This window comes from Ranitomeya variabilis, chromosome 5 (assembly GCF_051348905.1).
Source record: "Ranitomeya variabilis isolate aRanVar5 chromosome 5, aRanVar5.hap1, whole genome shotgun sequence".
In the NCBI taxonomy this organism is placed as follows: Eukaryota; Metazoa; Chordata; class Amphibia; order Anura; family Dendrobatidae; genus Ranitomeya; species Ranitomeya variabilis.
In genome coordinates, this window is record NC_135236.1 from 174,984,659 (window position 1) to 175,003,684 (window position 19,026).

Genomic DNA, 19,026 nt, shown 5'->3' on the forward strand with positions numbered 1-19,026 from the left:
ACTTTTTTACAACAATGCCAAACAATATGTTTGACGTAAAGGCAACACAGCTCATCACCCTGAACACACCATCCCCACTGTCAAACATGGTGGTGGCAGCATCATGGTTTGGGCCTGTTTTTCTTCAGCAGGGACAGGGAAGATGGTTAAAATTGATGGGAAGATGGATGGAGCCAAATACAGAAATGCAGAAAACCTGTTGGAGTCTGCAAAAGACCTGAGACTGGGACGGAGATTTGTCTTCCAGCAAGACAATGATGCCAAACATAATGCAAAACCTACAATTGAATGGTTCACAAATAAACGTATCCAGGTGTTAGAATGGCCAAGTCAAAGTCCAGACCTCAATCCAATCGAGAATCTGTGGAAAGAGCTGAAAACTGCTGTTCACAAACGATCTCCATCAAACCTCACTGAGCTCGAGCTGTTTGCCAAGGAAGAATGGGCAAGAATTTCAGTCTCTCGATGTACAAAACTGATAGAGACATATCCCAAGCGACTTGCAGCTGTAATCGCAGCAAAAGGTGGCGCAACAAAGTATTAAGTTTTAAGGGGCCGAATAATATTGCATGCCCCACTTTTCAGTTTTTGAATTTCCACAAAAATTTAAAATAACCAATAAATTTCGTTGAACTTCACAATTGTGTTCCACTTGTTGTTAATTCTTCACCAAAAATTTACATTTGGTATCTTTATGTTTGAAGCATGATATGTGGGAAAAGGTTGAAAAGTTCCAGGGGGCCGAATACTTTCACAAGGCACTGTACTCTGTTGGCATTATCAATTATCATGTGATATTGGCTATTATTGCTGTATGGTTAATTGTTGTTATTACTGTGGTAGGTTTATTGTTATTTCTAAGGGTGTGGTTACATTGCACCTTGTGAGATTTTAAGTGTTTTTTTATCCCCTTGTTTGTTTATCAGTGTTAATAAAGGCATATTTTTTTATTGAAGCATTAGGTGTGCATGTCTTATATGTATCGGGCTTTCTCTTCCTTCTGACATTACTTTCTCCATACACAGGGATGCCAGTATGAATTTCATGGCCCCATACTGGCAAAAATTTTGCGCCACCTTGAGTCCGCTCAGGCTCCACCCCAGCCTTGCCTCCATCCCTCGAACCTTCCACAGTCCCACCGCCCTCTGTTGGAAAAACTCCAATTCTGCACCACCTCCCCACAAATCAATATTCAGCCCTCAATCTACTAAAACTCTTGTGCATGCCCTCATCATCTCCCGCCTCGATTACTGCAACACCCTCTTCTGTGGCCTCCCCGTCAACTCTCTTGCACCGCTCCAGTCTGTCATCAACTCTGCTGCCTGACTAATGCACCTCTCTCCTCGCTACCATGCTTCTCCCCTCTGCAAATCCCTCCACTGGCTCCCAATTCCGCAACGAATCCAGTTCAAGGACGTCCTCCTGTCCAGCTCCCGGGACCTCCACACACGCAGCACTTTGAAGCAGCGACCACAGTCGCCTCACATGGATGTGCTGCACATAATCTGATCTACATATACAGCAACCAGCACTTGGTCACAGCGATAGTAATTACCTATAAAGGACATGCTGAACTGAATTCTGATTCCCCACGCAGCATCCAGGCATTTTCCTCTTATCATCCTTCCAGCTTATTTGAAGCACACCATCATATCCTTCTGAATCAGCAAGATACTCTGATGAAGGTCCAATGTGAGACCGAAAACGTTCAGTTATTTTTTCTGTTTTGTTCTGGATGCAAAATAAATGAAATTTCCTCATCTTTCAACATTTGAGTGCCAAGTTTATTTTTGCTTAGATTACAGGTTGGATACCCTACTTGAGAACCATCCACAAGTCATTTTTTGTTGAGTGCCTTGTTGTTCTCTACTTTTATAATAAAACTATTGTTACAAATTAAAATATCATATATTTATTAAAAAAAAACAATTCTAATTATTCCTAAGTGGTGGTAATAGTCTGAAACAGGTTATAAGTTATTCTATGAATTACACTTGCTATATGTCATGCTGCTGCAGTGCAGTATAACGCAACCTCCACCAGAGGGAGCTAGAGAGGGAAGTGAGACTGCGTACACAGAGAAGCACCACAGAGCAGCAGCACATGCGCCACCAAGTGGCGAGAGAGTGGTCAGACAAGCCGAGTCAAAATACAATCAGAGGCAGAAGTGCCAAAAGGGATAAGCAGTAAACGTGGTCAGGAACAAGCCAGGAGGTTCAGCAGGGGTCAGAAGCGGATAAGACAAAGTCAGAAGGCAGAAGCGAGTCCGAATATGAGCCAAGTCAGGAACCAGAGACTCAAACAGACAAACAGGAAAACGCTGGGAAAAGGGCAGACAGAGGGAGTCAACAGACACGGGGCAAGTCAGAGATCACAGCAGGACAAATCAAGGGCTACCATAGTCAGGTTTACACGCCGAAGGCAGAACTATAGCTGACACCAGCAGGATGCATGGCAGCTAAATAGCAAACCTGAACCCAGAATGAGGCAGAGCAAAGTTAACCCTTGACATGATCCGCCCGGAAAAAGGGCAGACAGGATTAAACCCTGGAACGGATCATGACACTATATTTCTATAGTGTGGATATGAGTTTATTAGTGTTTATTAATATTCATTTTGACCTTTTCTCTTCTTTTACTGCAGTTATGGTGATTTACAGGCTTATTGTCGCACAAAGAAGAACAAGACTTACATCTGCAAGCCTGATAGTGGCTGCCAAGGCAGGGGTATTTTTCTATCCAAAAACATGAAGGACATTAAACATGGTGACCACATGATCTGTCAGCAGTATGTCTCAAAGGTAACATGAATTCTCTTGTTTGCTTCAAGAAAACATGATATCAGTATGTAAAAAGATTTCATTATTGTCAGCAAACCATTTATTAATCTGTGTACTCATTCTATTAGTCTAAATCTGGTCATACAATAGCTGTTGGCCATCTATCTCTCCCGCCTCCACCATACACTTGACCGTTCAGCTTGGGGCTGAGTGTTCTTGTGTTTCCCATTATAGTAGATCGGAGAGAGCTGCTGTCACTCACCTCTGGCAGCATCTTATCTCCTTGGGAACAATAGGAGCGGGCATTTAAATTCACACTGCCTGACCCTAATCTCCCTCAACATCATGTGATCAGTGGGGACCGCCATACACATTACACTGTCAGCTGAAGTCATCAGGTTCGTCCCACTTTAATTAGTGTGTATTGGTGCCTAAAGGTACCTTCACATTAAGCGATGCTGCAGCGATAGCGACAACGATGCCGATTGCTGCAGCGTCGCTGTTTGATCACTGGAGAGCTGTCACACAGACCGCTCTCCAGCGACCAACGATGCCGAGGTCCCCGGGTAACCAGGGTAAACATCGGGTTACTAAGCGCAGGGCCGCGCTTAGTAACCCGATGTTTACCCTGGTTACCAGCGTAAAATGTAAAAAAAACAAACAGTACATACTCACATTCGCGTCCCCCGGCGTCCGCTTCCTGCACTGACTGAGCGCCGGCCCTAACAGCAGAGCGGTGACATCACCGCTGTGCTGTACTTTCACTTTCACTTTACGGCGCTCAGTCAGTGTGGGAAGCGGACGCCGGGGGACGCGAAGGTGAGTATGTACTGTTTGTTTTTTTTACATTTTACACTGGTAACCAGGGTAAACATCGGGTTACTAAGCGCGGCCCTGAGCTTAGTAACCCGATGTTTACCCTGGTTACCAGTGTAAAACATCGCTGGTATCGTTGCTTTTGGTGTCAAACACGACGATACACGCCGGTCTGACGACCAAATAAAGTTCTGAACTTTGTTCAACGACCAGCGATATCACAGCAGGATCCTGATCGCTGCTGCGTGTCAAACTAAACGATATCGCTATCCAGGACACTGCAACGTCACGGATCGCTAGCGATATCGTTTAGTGTGAAGGTACCTTAACATCTAAGCAACATCATCAGTATCCTGCCATAGCCATGATCCACAAATGTTATCTTCACACTGACTGATGCAGGTATATTTCCACAGCCATTCCTGATTGATGGGTACAAATTTGATCTACGTATATATGTCCTTGTAACATCTTGTGAACCTCTGCGCATTTTCATCTACAAGGAAGGCCTTGCACGTTTTGCAACCATGAGTTATACAGAACCTAGTCACAGCAATCTGGTAAGTAGCTCCTAAGACCCACTAAAACTATATATTTCCCTCTGGAAAAATGTGCATTTTCTACAACATATTTAATGTTTACAGAGATTACCCCCAAAGAAAACACGGTAGTAGTACTAATATATATATATACACTGTGAGGGATCAGTTCTGTAGTATATGCTGGTTCACACACAGGGATTCAGTTTGTCGGTTTAGAACAAACGGGTGGTGTATTAAATGTCCATAAACCATTTGGTTAACAAAATAAAATAGCCTCTTCTGGGAACAAAAAGATATAACAGAACAAAAATGGAAACTAACCAGTCCATACAAGCACGGGCTCACCCGAATAAATGTCAAACCTTCACTCTCTGACTCCAGCAGGGTCTGAGCAGCACATACAAGGCCTCCTCACCTTCCACACACACAAAGTGAGACAACCCCAGCTGCCTTAATCGCTATCCCAAAAACCTTCCTGAGGTAAGTGAGCAGCTGATCCCATCCAGCTCTTTCAGCTGCTCGTGAAACCTGGACCCATAATCTGGGCCCAATAAAACACTTCTCAGCAATACATGTGCTGGAACCTGCTTCTCCGGGTCCTACATCACCTCGGGGACACAATCTCCCACCCAAGACCTGTCCAGCTGCCACCTTACAACATATACACTCACCGGCCACTTTATTAGGTACACCATGCTAGTAACGGGTTGGACCCCCTTTTGCCTTCAGAACTGCCTCAATTTTTCGTGGCATAGATTCAACAAGGTGCTGGAAGCATTCCTCAGAGATTTTGGTCCATATTGACATGATGGCATCACACAGTTGCCGCAGATTTGTCGGCTGCACATCCCAAAGATGCTCCATACAAGGCAGGATGGATCCATGCTTTCATGTTGTTTACGCCAAATTCTGACCCTACCATCCGAATGTCGCAGCAGAAATCGAGACTCATCAGACCAAGCAACGTTTTTCCAATCTTCTACTGTCCAATTTCGATGAGCTTGCACAAATTGTAGCCTCAGTTTCCTGTTCTTAGCTGAAAGGAGTGGTACCCGGTGTGGTCTTCTGCTGCTGTAGCCCATCTGCCTCAAAGTTCGACGCACTGTGCGTTCAGAGATGCTCTTAGGCCTACCTTGGTTGTAACGGGTGGCGATTTGAGTCACTGTTGCCTTTCTATCAGCTCGAACCAGTCTGCCCATTCTCCTCTGACCTCTGGCATCAACAAGGCATTTCTGCCCACAGAACTGCCGCTCACTGGATTTTTTTTCTTTTTCGGACCATTCTCTGTAAACCCTAGAGATGGTTGTGCGTGAAAATCCCAGTAGATCAGCAGTTTCTGAAATACTCAGACCAGCCCTTCTGGCACCAACAACCATGCCACGTTCAAAGGCACTCAAATCACCTTTCTTCCCCATACTGATGCTCGGTTTGAACTGCAGGAGATTGTCTTGACCATGTCTACATGCCTAAATGCACTGAGTTGCCGCCATGTGATTGGCTGATTAGAAATTAAGTGTTAACAAGAAGTTGGACAGGTGTACCTAATAAAGTGGCCGGTGAGTGTATATATACATATATATATAAATATTGTAGCAAGCCAGGTACGTCAGGTTTAAATCCTAGCGCTACAGACTTAATTATTGGCACATGGCTAGCCCTGCTTATAGTCAGGCTAGCTGTTCACCTTAGTCAGTTAGGGTGTGTCAGCTGGAGGAAGCTGACCAGAGTGGATTTGTTGACGTTAAAAAGAAAGACGGGCCAATATCTCTCTCTGAGAAGAGTCTGCATCAAACTGCAGTATTATTGGTTGCTATGTACAAGAGCTGTTTAGTTGACCAGATTGGGGCTAGCTCAGCCGCGTGTGAGTAGCCAGGGTCTGTGCTGTTTAGTTAGCGCCTGGACAAGGCTAGGGATTTTTATTTATGGTTTTGTTTTGGTGCTGTGCAACCTGTGAAAAATAATTGTCATAAGTATTCAGACCCTTTGCTCAGTATTGAGTAGAAGCACCTTTTGAGCTAGTACAGCCATGAGTCTTCTTGGGAATGATGCAACAAGTTTTTCACACCTGGATTTGGGGATCCTCTGCCATTCATCCTTGCAGATCCTCTCCAGTTCTGACAGGTTAGATGGTGGACGTTGGTGGACAGCCATTTTCAGGTCTTTCCAGAGATGCTCAATTGGGTTTAGGTCAGGGCTCTGGCTGGGCCAGTCAATAATGGTCACAGTGTTGTTTTGAAGCCCCTGCTTTGTTATTTTAGCTGTGTGCTTAGGGTCATTGTCTTGTTGGAAGGTGAACCTTCGGCCAAGTCTGTAGTCCAGAGCACTCTGGAAAAGGTTTTCATCCAGGATATCTCTGTACTTGGCCGCAGTCATGTTTCCTTCTATGCCAACCAGTCGTCCTGTCCCTGCAGCTGAAAAACACCCCCATAGCATGATGCTGCCACTATCATGTTTCACTATTGGGATGGTATTGGGCAGGTGATGAGCAGTGCCTGGTTTTCTCCACACATACTGCTTAGAATTATCACCAAAAGGTCTATCTTTGTCTCATCAGACCTGAGAATCTTATTTCTTATAGTCTGGGAGTCCTTTATGTGTTTTTTTTAGCAAAGTCTATGCGGACTTTCATATGTCTTGCTCTGAGGAGAGGCTTAAAGGGGTATGAATAATTTCCGTACCCACTGTATGTATACATATAGATAGATAGATAGATAGATAGATAGATATAGATAATATATACAGCTCTGGCAAAAATTAAGAGACCACTGCAAAATATTCAGTTTGTCTGATTTTTCTTTTTATAGGTATAATTTTGAGTAAAATGTAAATTGTTCTTTTAGTCTATAAACTTCTGACAACATGTCTGAATTTCCAAGCAATACATTTTGTTTGTTTTTTCTGACAAAGAAAAATGGTCAAAATTAAAAAAAAACAACTCAGTGCTTTCAGATGTCAAATAATGCAAAGAAAGCAAGTTCATAATCATTTAGAAACGACAATACTAATGTTTTAACTCAGGAAGAGTTCAGAAATCAATATTTTGTGGAATAACCATGATTTTTAATCACAGCTTTCATGCGTCTTGGCATGCTTTCCACCAGTCTTTCACACTGCTTCTGGCACAAAAATTTAAGCAGTTCTTCATCAAATGATGGCTTGTAACTAGCCATCATTCTCCTGATTACATTCCAGAGATTTTCAATGGGGTTCAGGTCTTGAGATTGGGCTGCCCATGACAGGGTTTTGATGTGGTGGTCTCTTAATTTTTGCCAGAGCTGTGTATGTGTCACGCTCGCGCCCAGACTGGTTGGCGCGGCGTGCGGGGGTGTGGCCCAACTGTGCCACAGACCAGACTTCCCTGGAAGGGGCGTAACTAAGTAGCTTCCTTGGTATTCGCTGGAGCCTCTGATGGTGAGGTCAGACTTGTGCGGCAGGAAGCTACCAGGTGCTACTCCAGGGTGGTGTCTGGCTGTGGCTGCTGATCCCACCGGAGATCGGAACATAGAGAGGCAAGCGGGCACGGCTGGCACTCTGGCAGACAGGCGGGCACGGCTGGGACACAGGCAGGCCGACGGGTACAACAGAGACACTGGCAGGCAGGCGGGCACGGCTGGCTCTCTGGTAGGCAGGTACGGCTGGCTCCCTGGCAGGACAGGCGGACAAGGCTGGTACACTGGAAGAACCGGTAGGGACCGGTCTGCAGGCAGGTATGTAAAACAGGTAAGAACCTGTTCAGACAGGAGGACTTAAGAATAGGTAGAGAAAGACCGCAAGAGCGGATGCAGAGCGAAAGCACAGGAGCTAGAGCCAAGAACAGAGACACAGGAGGCAAAGCCAGGAGGAGGAGCCAAGTGCAGAAACGCATGAGGCGGAGCCAAGAGCAGGAGGTGGAGCTAAGTGTGGACACATAGGAGGCGGAGCCAAGAGCAGGAGGCGGAGCCAAGAGCAGGAGGCAGAGCCAAGAGCAGAAGGCGGAGGAGGCAGAGCCAAGTGCAGAGACGCAGGAGGCGGAGCAGGGAAGAACCGCAAGGAGCGGAGCCACAGAGCAAAGCCACAGAGTGCAGAGCTGAGAGCAGAGCAAAGTCAGAGTGCAGAGCAAAGCTACAGAGAGCAGAGCCGAGAGCAAAGCCACAAAGTGCAGAGCTGAGAGCAGAGCAAAGACACAGAGTGCAGAGCAAGGAGCAAAGCAAGGTCGCAGAGAGCAGAGCTGAAAGCAGAGCAAAGCAAGACACAGAGTGCAGAGCAAAGCTAGATACAGAGTACGCACAGCAGAGAAAGCAAACCAAGACAGGGATATAAACGAACACAGGAACAGGACTAACTAAGACAGAGTCAGGAACGAGACAAGGCACAGAGTCATGGACACAAGCCAGGGTACGATGACCCTCTGGGTGGCGGACATAGGCCAGGGTATGAAGCCCCGCTGGGTGGCTACACAAGGACATAGGCCAGGGTACTAAGCCCCACTGGGTGGCTACACAGGGCACAGACCAGGGTACAACGCCCCCCTGGGTGGCAGACACGAGAGTAAAAGAGCCAGGGCCTGGCACCTCAGCAGCTAAGAACTGACTGAGGAAGTAAGTTGCACAGGCCCCCACCAATGGGTGGGGATCTCTTAAATACAGGAAGCCTCATGGCAATTGGACGGGGACACCTTAGCAAGGTGCACACAGACTCAATAAGACACAGGAGTTGCCGGTGCCGCCCCCCCTATGCACACAGACAGAGCATGCACAGAGCAAACAGCAGACATGAGGCACACAGCATGGACCTGGCAGCAGAGAGAAGTCACAACAAGGCCCAGAGAAGTAAGTGAGTTTGAGTGTAATGCAGGTGGGGGATGGGAGGCCATGCAGCGATGCCAGCAGGGTTGTTATAGTATATATATATATATATATATATATATATATATATATATATATATATATATAATTGTCTAAGGGTTTAATTGTCTGTCTGTCCTGGAAATCCCGCGTCTCTGATTGGTTGAGGCCTGGCGGCCTCGACCAATCAGCGACGGGCACAGTCTCTGATTGGTCGAGGCCAGCCGGCCTCGACCAATCAGCGACGGGCACAGTCTGCCGTGAATTCTGGAATCATCATTGTCCTCCACTGCTGTCAAGTGCCGCCATTGTGTAGGATGCCTGCCTGCGTCTCCCTGTATGGGCGGCATCTCCCTGTGTTTCTATCTTAGAATGGGTCGTAAACGAAAATACGCCAATGAGGATGACAGAAAAGCAGCAGCAGCAGCAAGAAAACGACAACATCGGGAACAGGAGACACCACAACAAACTGCCGCCAGACAAGCCCAGGATGTGGAATCTCACAGACACTGTCGCCAATCGGAGACACCAGAACAAACTGTTGTACGACAGGAACAACATGCTCGCCAAATTCATAAAAAACGAATGCTCTACCAACTAAGGCAAGACCAGGACAATATTCAACAACTTGCACATTACGTAACAGACAATGAAAGTACAATTCATGAACACTACTGTGGGAATATGAATGCAGTTTGCTCTAAATGCGACTCTCTGAATTTCATTGATGAAAAACCATCTGACAATCAGTTTACTCAATGCTGCCAAAAAGGAAAAGTTATGCTACCGAGACCTCACTACTCAGATCTGTTTGAGCAGTTAATGAAAGGAATGCATCAACACAATAGAAATTTCATGGAAAATATCAGAAGCATCAACAGTTCTCATGCGTTTGCTTCATTCTGTGCCAACATTGCACCGCCCCCTGGATTGCTTATAGGTAGTCAAAAGGTATTCACAAGAAATGTGGTGTACAAAAATATTTTGGCTTGATATTGTTAATAAATATATTATAGTGTCAATGTCCTTCTTTTGTCCGATAATTTATTTAAATACAGTTACAGTTCATGTAATGTGGTTTATATATTTTGATGATCTGTTTCATAATTTTATTCAATTGTATTAAGTTCTATGACCAATAAAATTTAATGATAATAAATATATTTTACCCATTATTGCATTATTCTTCAATCTTCATAAATAAACTACATACATATTCTAGAATACTACGCTATATACTACGTGGCTGGCCGCGAACAATTAGCGACAGGCGACAGGGATATGGTGCCCACACTGCTAAATACTGCGTGGGCTGTGTGATATACTGCAGGGGCTGCTATATACTATGTGGCCAGTGTTATATACTGCGTGGGCTGTGTGACATACTGCGGGGGCTGTGCTATATACTACATGGGCAGTGTTATATACTACGTGGGCTGTGTGATATACTGCGGGGGCTGTGCTATACTACATGGGCAGTGTTATATACTACGTGAGGTGTGTAATATACTGCAGGGCTGTGCTATATACTACATGGGCAGTGTTATATACTTAGTATATAGGAGGCATGTAGTATATAGCAGACAAATAGTACGTGGCCTGTGCTATATACTATGTGGCTGCTATATACATACATACATATTCTAGAATACCAGATGCGTTAATACAGGCCACGCACTATATATAACACAGCCCACTTACTATATAACACAGCCCACGCAGTATATAGCAGCCACGCAGTATATAACACAGGCCACGCAGTATATAGCAGCCACGCAGTATATAACACAGGCCACGCAGTATATAACACAGGGCACATAGTATATAGCACAGCCCATGCAGTATATAACTGCGCCGCCCTCTGCCTGAACAGTCAGTGCGGAGAGACGGGATGCTGAGTAGCAGCGACGAGAGGTGAGTATGTGATATTTTGTTTTTATTGCCTCAGCAGCAGCATTACACGTGGCACAATGTTGTATGGAGCGTCTATAGGGCCATAAAGAACTGCTTGGAGCATTACACGGGGCATCTATGGGGCCATAACTGCATGGAGCATTATATGGGGCATCTATGGGGCCATAACTGCATAGAGCATTATATGGGCCATCTATGGGGCCATAACTGCATGTAGCATTATATGGGCCATCTATGGGGCCATAACTGCATGGAGCATTATATAGAGCATCTATGGGGCCATAACTGCATGGAGCATTATATAGAGCATCTATGGGGCCATAACTGCATGGAGCAATATATGGGGCATCTATGGGGCCATAAAGAACTGCATGGAGCATTATATGGGGCATCTATGGGGCCATAAAGAACTGCATGGAGCATTATATGGGGCATCTATGGGGCCATAAAGAACTGCATGGAGCATTATATGGGGCATCTATGGGGCCATAACTGCATGGAGCATTATATGGGGCATCTATGGGGCCATAAAGAACTGCATGGAGCATTATATGGGGCATCTATGGGGCCATAACTGCATGGAGCATTATACTACGTGACTGGGCAAAATACTACGTGACTGGGCAATATACTACGTGGACATGCAATGTACTGCGTGGGCTGCGCAATGTACTGCGTGGGCTGCGCGATGTACTGCGTGGGCTGTGCAGTGTACTACGTGGGCTGTGCAATGTACTACGTGGGCTGCGCAATGTACTGCGTGGCTGCGCAATGTATTGCATGGGCTGCGCAATGTACTGCGTGGCTGCGCAATGTACTACGTGGGCTGTGCAATGTACTGCGTGGCTGTGCAATATACTGCGTGGGCTGTGCAATATACTACACATACATATTCTAGAATACCCGATGCATTAGAATCGGGCCACCATCTAGTATATATATATAAACATCAGTGATAACAGACATTGGAAGAGTATAACCGTTAAATACAAAGGATGTGTCTAAATATCCAGACTAGGAACATCTTCAACCAATTCTGCAAATAACTTGTTTGTATGAATTTTACATATCCCCATAGCCCCCCACCTCCAAACCAGCCCCCACCCACCTACCTCTTTATTCCCTTGCTATATCAAAATGACAGGTAATTCAATTTGGCTCTGAGTGCTCAACACTTACACCAAGTTTTATAACATATTTAAATATATTTTTCAACCTAGCAACAATAAACTAAAAATGACATCCGATGCCAATAGCTCAGAAATTACTGCCAGGCATTTAATACAATCTCCCCATTGTTTGCCAAACTTGCTAACAGCTCCTCTTTTAATATATATTTTTTTCCATTAGGGTTGTATTGTTTAATCCCCACACTATCTCATCAGTCAAGGGAAGGCTAGTTGCTAGACAGTGTTTAGCAATAGTCTACATTACATGATTTTTGCTATGGTTAACCAATTCTCCAATTCCCCCACAAGAACACCCAGAACACAAGATTTAAAATTAATAGAAATTGGAATATTAAACACCTCACGAATTAGTCTACCAACGTTATCCCATAACTCCCTCAATTGCGTTCAAGACCAAAACATATGAAGGAAATCTGCTCCTCCTTCCCCAACGATCATCAGCCTTGAGACCCATCGAGTATAATGCTTTTGGAGTTCTATAAATTCTATGAATCAAAAATAATTGTGAACTCCTCTGGGCTGTGTTAATTGATATCCCCCGTGTTGGTTCCAAAACGTTCTCCCATGCCTCCATGGATATTTGTACCACATATCTCTCCCATCTATTTTTAACTGAGGTCATATGATCACGTTGTCATGGGTTTGCCATGACAGAGAGGAGCCAGGATACCGCAGTGTCTGATTTCGCCTACTGCACTGATTAGAAGCAGTTCACCTTCATATTAAATGGTGCAGGTATCTTTTAGCAGTGCAGGGGTAAATTTGCTCAGTTGAGAGCTCCTGGAAACTTTCCTGCATTAAGGCTCAGCTGTTCATTGCTAGCCATTCCCATCTCCTATATATCTGGACCCTGGCAAGCACTCATTGTCAGAGCTAGCTTTTGCTGCTTGGCTGGAAGTTGTTGTTGGCTGTTATTTGAAAAGGTGTTTGGTGGATTTACAGTATCTGTGACTGTTGCTAGGTTTTGGGTGTGTGATAATTCCCCTTCTTCTCCTACTTTGGTTTAACCCCATCCTCCACTCCCTGGTGCATTCCTCTGTTGTTTGTGTGAGTATATTTGTGTGATTGGTATTATTCATTATCCCTGCTTGTATTACTTTGTTAGTCTGGCTGGTTGGTGTATTACAGGTACACTACTACTCCCCTCTTCTATGAGTAGGGGAAGGGTACAGATTGAGGGCAGATTCAGTAGCTAAGACAAGGTACGTGGCCCCGGTATCTTCACCATCAGAAGTAATCCAGGGACCAGGGTGAATTTGGGTACCCTTAGCGTTAGGGACAGGGAAGGATCCACTAGTCCCGGGACACCCGACAACAGAGTCATGACACACAAAGAATTCTTGGTAGCGGAGATACACATCAATCAGATATCTTTAGTAGTTTTACCCTTCACTACACAATCTTGTATCCCATTGCTTGAGATGGAGGTAATAGAAACAGATTCCTGTGTACTTACCGCATGCCTCAGTTGTAAATATTTGAAAAACTCTGAGTTACTTAAGTTAGTAAAATTCATTCTGACAGGACGATGTCTGTATGCACCTGACCAATTATGCCATCAACAAGCACAGCGACAACTTTATCAGAGATGACATGACGGGAAGTAAGAGGTGAGTGCTGTGTGCTGCAGTGGGTACGGATATGTTTCTGTATGACTTGTGTCCATTTTTGTACATTTTATATTTTGAATAATAGAAAACTATCAACTCTAAGGACCTGGCTGGAGAGCAACACGTACAACACAGTAAAGCTGTGGGAAGATATTGAGGATGTAGTTATAAAGACTCTGATATCTGCACACCCCATCCTGAAGCACAATTACCGAACCTGCTTCCCAAATCATATCGCAGGCAGCGCTTGCTTCGAGATTCTAGGATTTGACATCTTAGTGGACAAAAAATTAAAACCTTGGCTGCTGGAGGTAAAATCTCTAATGTCAATATAAAAATGTGAGAAAAGTTATGACGCTAGCCTGCTATGGTTTTTGTGGTTTTTATACGGATGTGACTTTGTGGTGTGTACCCTAGGATCCATGGGCACAAACTAAGTGCTCCTGAAGTGGCAAAAACCAAATGGGGCTTGACACCTTTCAAATGTAGGGTACAATAAATACATTATTATAAATGGTACTTGGAGAATAGTGCTTGGTTTTTATTTTGTATAAGATGTACTCTTGTTTTCTGTAGGTGAATCATTCCCCAAGCTTTACCACAGACTCACACTTGGACAGGGAAGTGAAGGATGCCCTACTTCAGGATACCCTTAATTTGATCAATCTTCGGGCTTGTGACAAAAGAAAAGTTCTTGAAGAAGATAAACGCAAAGTTAAGGAACGCTTACTTCAGCGGAATGTGCCCAAAGAAAACAGGTAATAAGTTCACGTTTTGAAGCAATTAAAGAAATAGTCTAGGCACAACACAGTGATAATTTATCCGTAGGAACGATGGCCGTTAAATATGTCATCAATATCCAATCTGTGGGTGTCCACCACCTGGCACCCCCGTGATCAGCTGTTATTTGCTTCTATAGCCAAAGTATAAAAATGCTTCAAATGAAGCTGAATACACTGTGTAGCAGGCACTGCTGAGTACTGCAGAACAGCTATTATTCTTTTGATAACAGCTGATCTGTGGGGGTGCCGGGCGTCAGACCCCCATTGATCTGATGTTGATTACCTGTCCAATGTTTAGGTCATAAATATGTCAAGCCCAGATGACCCCTCTTCAAGTCCAAAAGATAATTCTCCTGTGAATATTAATATTTCCCATTCTACAATTTAATATCACATCATACAGACTGCATCAGATCACCTAGTGATGGCAGATTCATGTGGCCATAACCATGGACAGCATGAAGTAGAGAAGACTCCTTCATTACAAATAACTGTTCTAATCGGAAAAGTTGCCAATCCAAAGAGTCAGACCCCGGAGAAGTGTCTGCTAGGTGTCTCTCTCTATTTACTGTACATAAATGCCGAAGCCTGGCAATCAAGCTTAGCCGAATAGGGGGAGATCATAGGGGGCTGTCTAGTTAACAATGTTTTTCATATCAGGTTCTTTCTTAAAGGATGCCTCAGCGTTTCAGAGCAACAGTCAATTCTGTGTGTGGATGGAGCTTAATGGTCCCTTATTTGTCATTGCCATGTCTTTCAAAATATAAAATGTAATTTATTGCTAGTATTACGGTTTTTCAGTCACCATGACTCCCACCCAGAAAATGGAATTATAAAGGGTACCAACACAGCTTGCTCCACACAAAAAAAGCCATCAATGAGATCCATTGAAAGAAAGATTCAAAAGTTATTGGTCTTCGAAAATAGGATGCAAACTATTTTTTTTGTAAATACAGAATTGTTTAAAAGTAGTAAAAAAAAAAAAGTATCATTTTTACCACAGGAAAGATATATATCTTGGTACCGTGTTAGCCAGTAGATAGAAAAATGATTAGAATTGAGAGTCCTCAGTGGTTGATACCTTTTAATGGCTAACTGAAAAGATGGTAACAAATTGCAAGCTTTCGAGACTACTCAGGTCTCTTCATCAGGCACAGACTAAAAGAAATTCTGAAGAATCACATATTTATGCACAACATAGCACAGAACAAAAAAAAAAAAAAAACATGGATAAGACAGGTGGCATGAAGCAGAATTACCATGAGGGATAAACAGTTATGTCCATAAATGTTGGGCCAGTTCTTAGATAAGGAATGTTTTATTGTCCTGATTGGGGTCTCTGTTGTGATGACCCCTTATAGTCTGAGGGGCAAGTTCCTTAGTTAATGTAAAAAGACATAAATCTATGCGACACATTCATTCCACCACTAAGACAGTCAAAGGTCGTCATCAGTTTATATTCCCAGACTCTTCTGTCTCTCTGTGTTTTGAAGTTACCTTTTGAAAGGATCGCTACTTCCAACAGGTGGCGCTATAGCGTTAAGTCCTCTTTTTCTCAGAAGAGGCAATTTGCATATTATATTTCCCAGAGGAGCATTGCACGGCGAATAAGCCTCCTTACCTTGACAAGCCAGAGATGGTATGTCACTCTCCATAAGGAGAAACGATACCCCTTAGACCCCAGTCCAGAGCCTCTCACCTAGCCAAATCAGTTCTCATGCTACGCACTGACGAGGGCCAACAGCCCGAAACACCGTGTCTGCGAATTGAGATACTGATTTGGCTTTTATCCTAAGTCATATTGCACGACTCGTTAAAGGGTTGATTGTGACTTGTAGGATCGCTACTTCCAACAGGTGGCGCTATAGAGTTAAGTCCTCTTTTTCTCAGAAGAGGCAATTTGCATATTATATTTCCCAGAGGAGCATTGCACGGCGAATAAGCCTCCTTACCTTGACAAGCCAGAGATGGTATGTCACTCTCCATAAGGAATTACAGCATTACAGAATGCTGTAGATAAGCCCCTGATGCCGGTGGGCTTAGCTCACCTTCGATTTTGGGGGTGACAGGTTCCCTTTAATGGCTAACTGAAAAGATGGTAACAAATTGCAAGCTTTCGAGACTACTCAGGCCTCTTCATCAGGCATAGACTAATACAACATCTGAAGAATCACATATTTATACACAACATAGCACAGAACTGTCATTATGGGAGAGTGATAAACAGTTGTGTCCATAAATATTGGAACAATTCGCAGATATGGAGTGAATGTTTTATTGTCCTCTGATTGGGGTCTGGTTCTTTGTTATGATGTCCCATAAGGTCTGAAGTGCAATGAGAGGACAATAAAACATTCACTCCTTATCTGCGAATTGTTCCAATATTTATGGACACAACTGTTTATCATTCTCCATAATGACAGTTCTGTACTGTGTTGTGTATAAATATGTGATTCTTCAGATGTTGTATTAGTCTTTGGCTACTTTCACACTAGCGTCGTGCACTGCACGTCGCTATGCGTCGTTTTGAAGAAAAAACGCATCCTGCAAAAGTGCTTGCAGGATGCGTTTTTTTCTCCAATGACTTTTATTAGCGACGCAGTGCGACGCATTGCCACACGTCGCAACCGTCGTGCGACGGTTGCGTCGGACCGTCGCCACCAAAAAACGTTGCATGTAACGTTTTTGGGTGCGTCGTCGCCCCCGCCTCCCCGCACCTCACAATGGGGCAGCGGATGCGTTGAAAAACAGCATCCGCTGCCCCCGTTGTGCAGCGCTTCCACACTATGCGTCGGTGCGCTGCAACGTCGCATAGCGACGTGCAGTGCACGACGCTAGTGTGAAAGTAGCCTTTGCCTGACGAAGAGACATGTGTAGTCTCGAAAGCTTGCAATTTGTTACCATCTTTTCAGTTAGCCATTAAAAGGTATCAACCACTGAGGACTCTCAATTCTAAATATTTTTCTATCTACTGGCTAACACGGTACCAAGATATATATCTTTCCTGTATTACTTTACAGATGATCTATTTCGCCTCTGTTCTGCTAGACGAAAAAAAAGGGTTATTCCCATATTAAACGGGTTGTCTGGCCTTAAGCTACAAGTTGGAAGTAACTCTGTGACTGCAGACTTGTTTATTCTCATATCACAGTCACTACGTGCCGTGAGGATTCTCCGGTGTCGGCGGCGGGTGCGTGACCGCAAGTATACAGATTGCATGCTTGCGGTTACATGACCAGCTGTTCCTGCCTGTGAGGATTTTCAAGTTTGCAGTCATATATCTTGACTGCAGATTTGAAGCCGAAGTCCTTAAAGGGGTTGTCCACTACTTTCAGTTAACCCCCCAATGTATCCCCCCGGGGCCCCTAATGAATTGTGTAAATACCTTCTGTTGCCGTTTTCGCCTGTGAGCGGCGCTATGCCGGCGGCTGAGTCCAGGTCACGTGACCCCCAGGCTGCAGCCGCTGCTTATTTCCGCCGACGTCACGTAAATTTCCAGACTCTGGAAATTGACGTGACGTCAGCAGCAGGCGTGAGCCAACCTCACAGTCAGCAGTCACTCATCAAGAGTGACTGGGCTGTGGGCGGCGCTGGTGGCTGCCTGCGGGGCTGTGCTGGGGGCGGGCGGGGCTGTGAAGGGATGATTGTGCGGGCGCCGGGGATCTGCGTGCCGGCGCCGGTATGTGTGGCCGGCGCCGGTATGTGCTGGGGTCTGCTGCGGGGGATGGTCTTTGGGTGTGTGTGTGTGTGTGTGTGTTTCTGTGTGCAGGCATCGTCCGATGGGACTACAAGTCCCATCGGGCTCTGCCTGCTACAGTGACAGTGAGTGACACATTAGCCAATGATGGGACAGTAGTAGTCCCATCATCCGGCTAATGTGTTGAATGTAAAAAAAAAAAAAATACACATATACAGTACATACATACATACAACACACACCATGTGACATGTAACAACATGTGACATACACCATGCGACATGTGACGACATGCACCATGCGGCGACATGCACCATGCGATGACATGTGACATGCACCATGCAACAACATGCAACATGACATGCACCATGTGACGAAATGCACCATGCGACGACATGCACCATGCGACGACAGGCGATGACATGCACCATGCTGCGACATGCACCACGCTGCGACATGCACCATGCGACGACATGCGGTGACATGCACCATGCGACATGCACAATCCGACGACATGCACCATGCGACAACATGCACCGTGCGACATGCACCATGCGACAACATGCACCATGCGACAACATGTGAGATGCAACATATGACATGCGACATGCACCATGCGACAACAGGCGATGACATGCACCATGCTGCGACATGCACCATGCTGCGACATGCACCATGCGACATGCACAATGCGACGACATGCATTATGCGACGACATGCACCATGCGACATGCACCATGCGACGACATGCGACGACATGCACCATGCGACAAAATGTGAGATGCACCATGCGACGACATGCAACATGCGACATGCAACATATGACATGCGACATGCACCATGCGACAACATGTGACGACATGCAACATATG

The 19,026-nt window shown here is 44.9% G+C and overlaps 1 protein-coding gene across 6 annotated transcripts in view; it reads left to right on the forward strand.

Annotated features, from left to right (window-relative positions):
• TTLL13 (tubulin tyrosine ligase like 13) overlaps positions 1-19,026 on the forward strand; it is a 128,047-nt gene that overhangs the window by 76,344 nt on the left and 32,677 nt on the right. For all 6 annotated transcript variants that reach the window (XM_077263539.1, XM_077263541.1, XM_077263538.1 and 3 more), the window contains 5 exons: positions 2,645-2,801; positions 4,013-4,156; positions 13,590-13,675; positions 13,761-13,986; positions 14,252-14,433. In XM_077263539.1, coding sequence (XP_077119654.1) covers positions 2,645-2,801; positions 4,013-4,156; positions 13,590-13,675; positions 13,761-13,986; positions 14,252-14,433 — 795 coding nt within the window. The remainder of the gene's footprint in view (positions 1-2,644; positions 2,802-4,012; positions 4,157-13,589; positions 13,676-13,760; positions 13,987-14,251; positions 14,434-19,026) is intronic.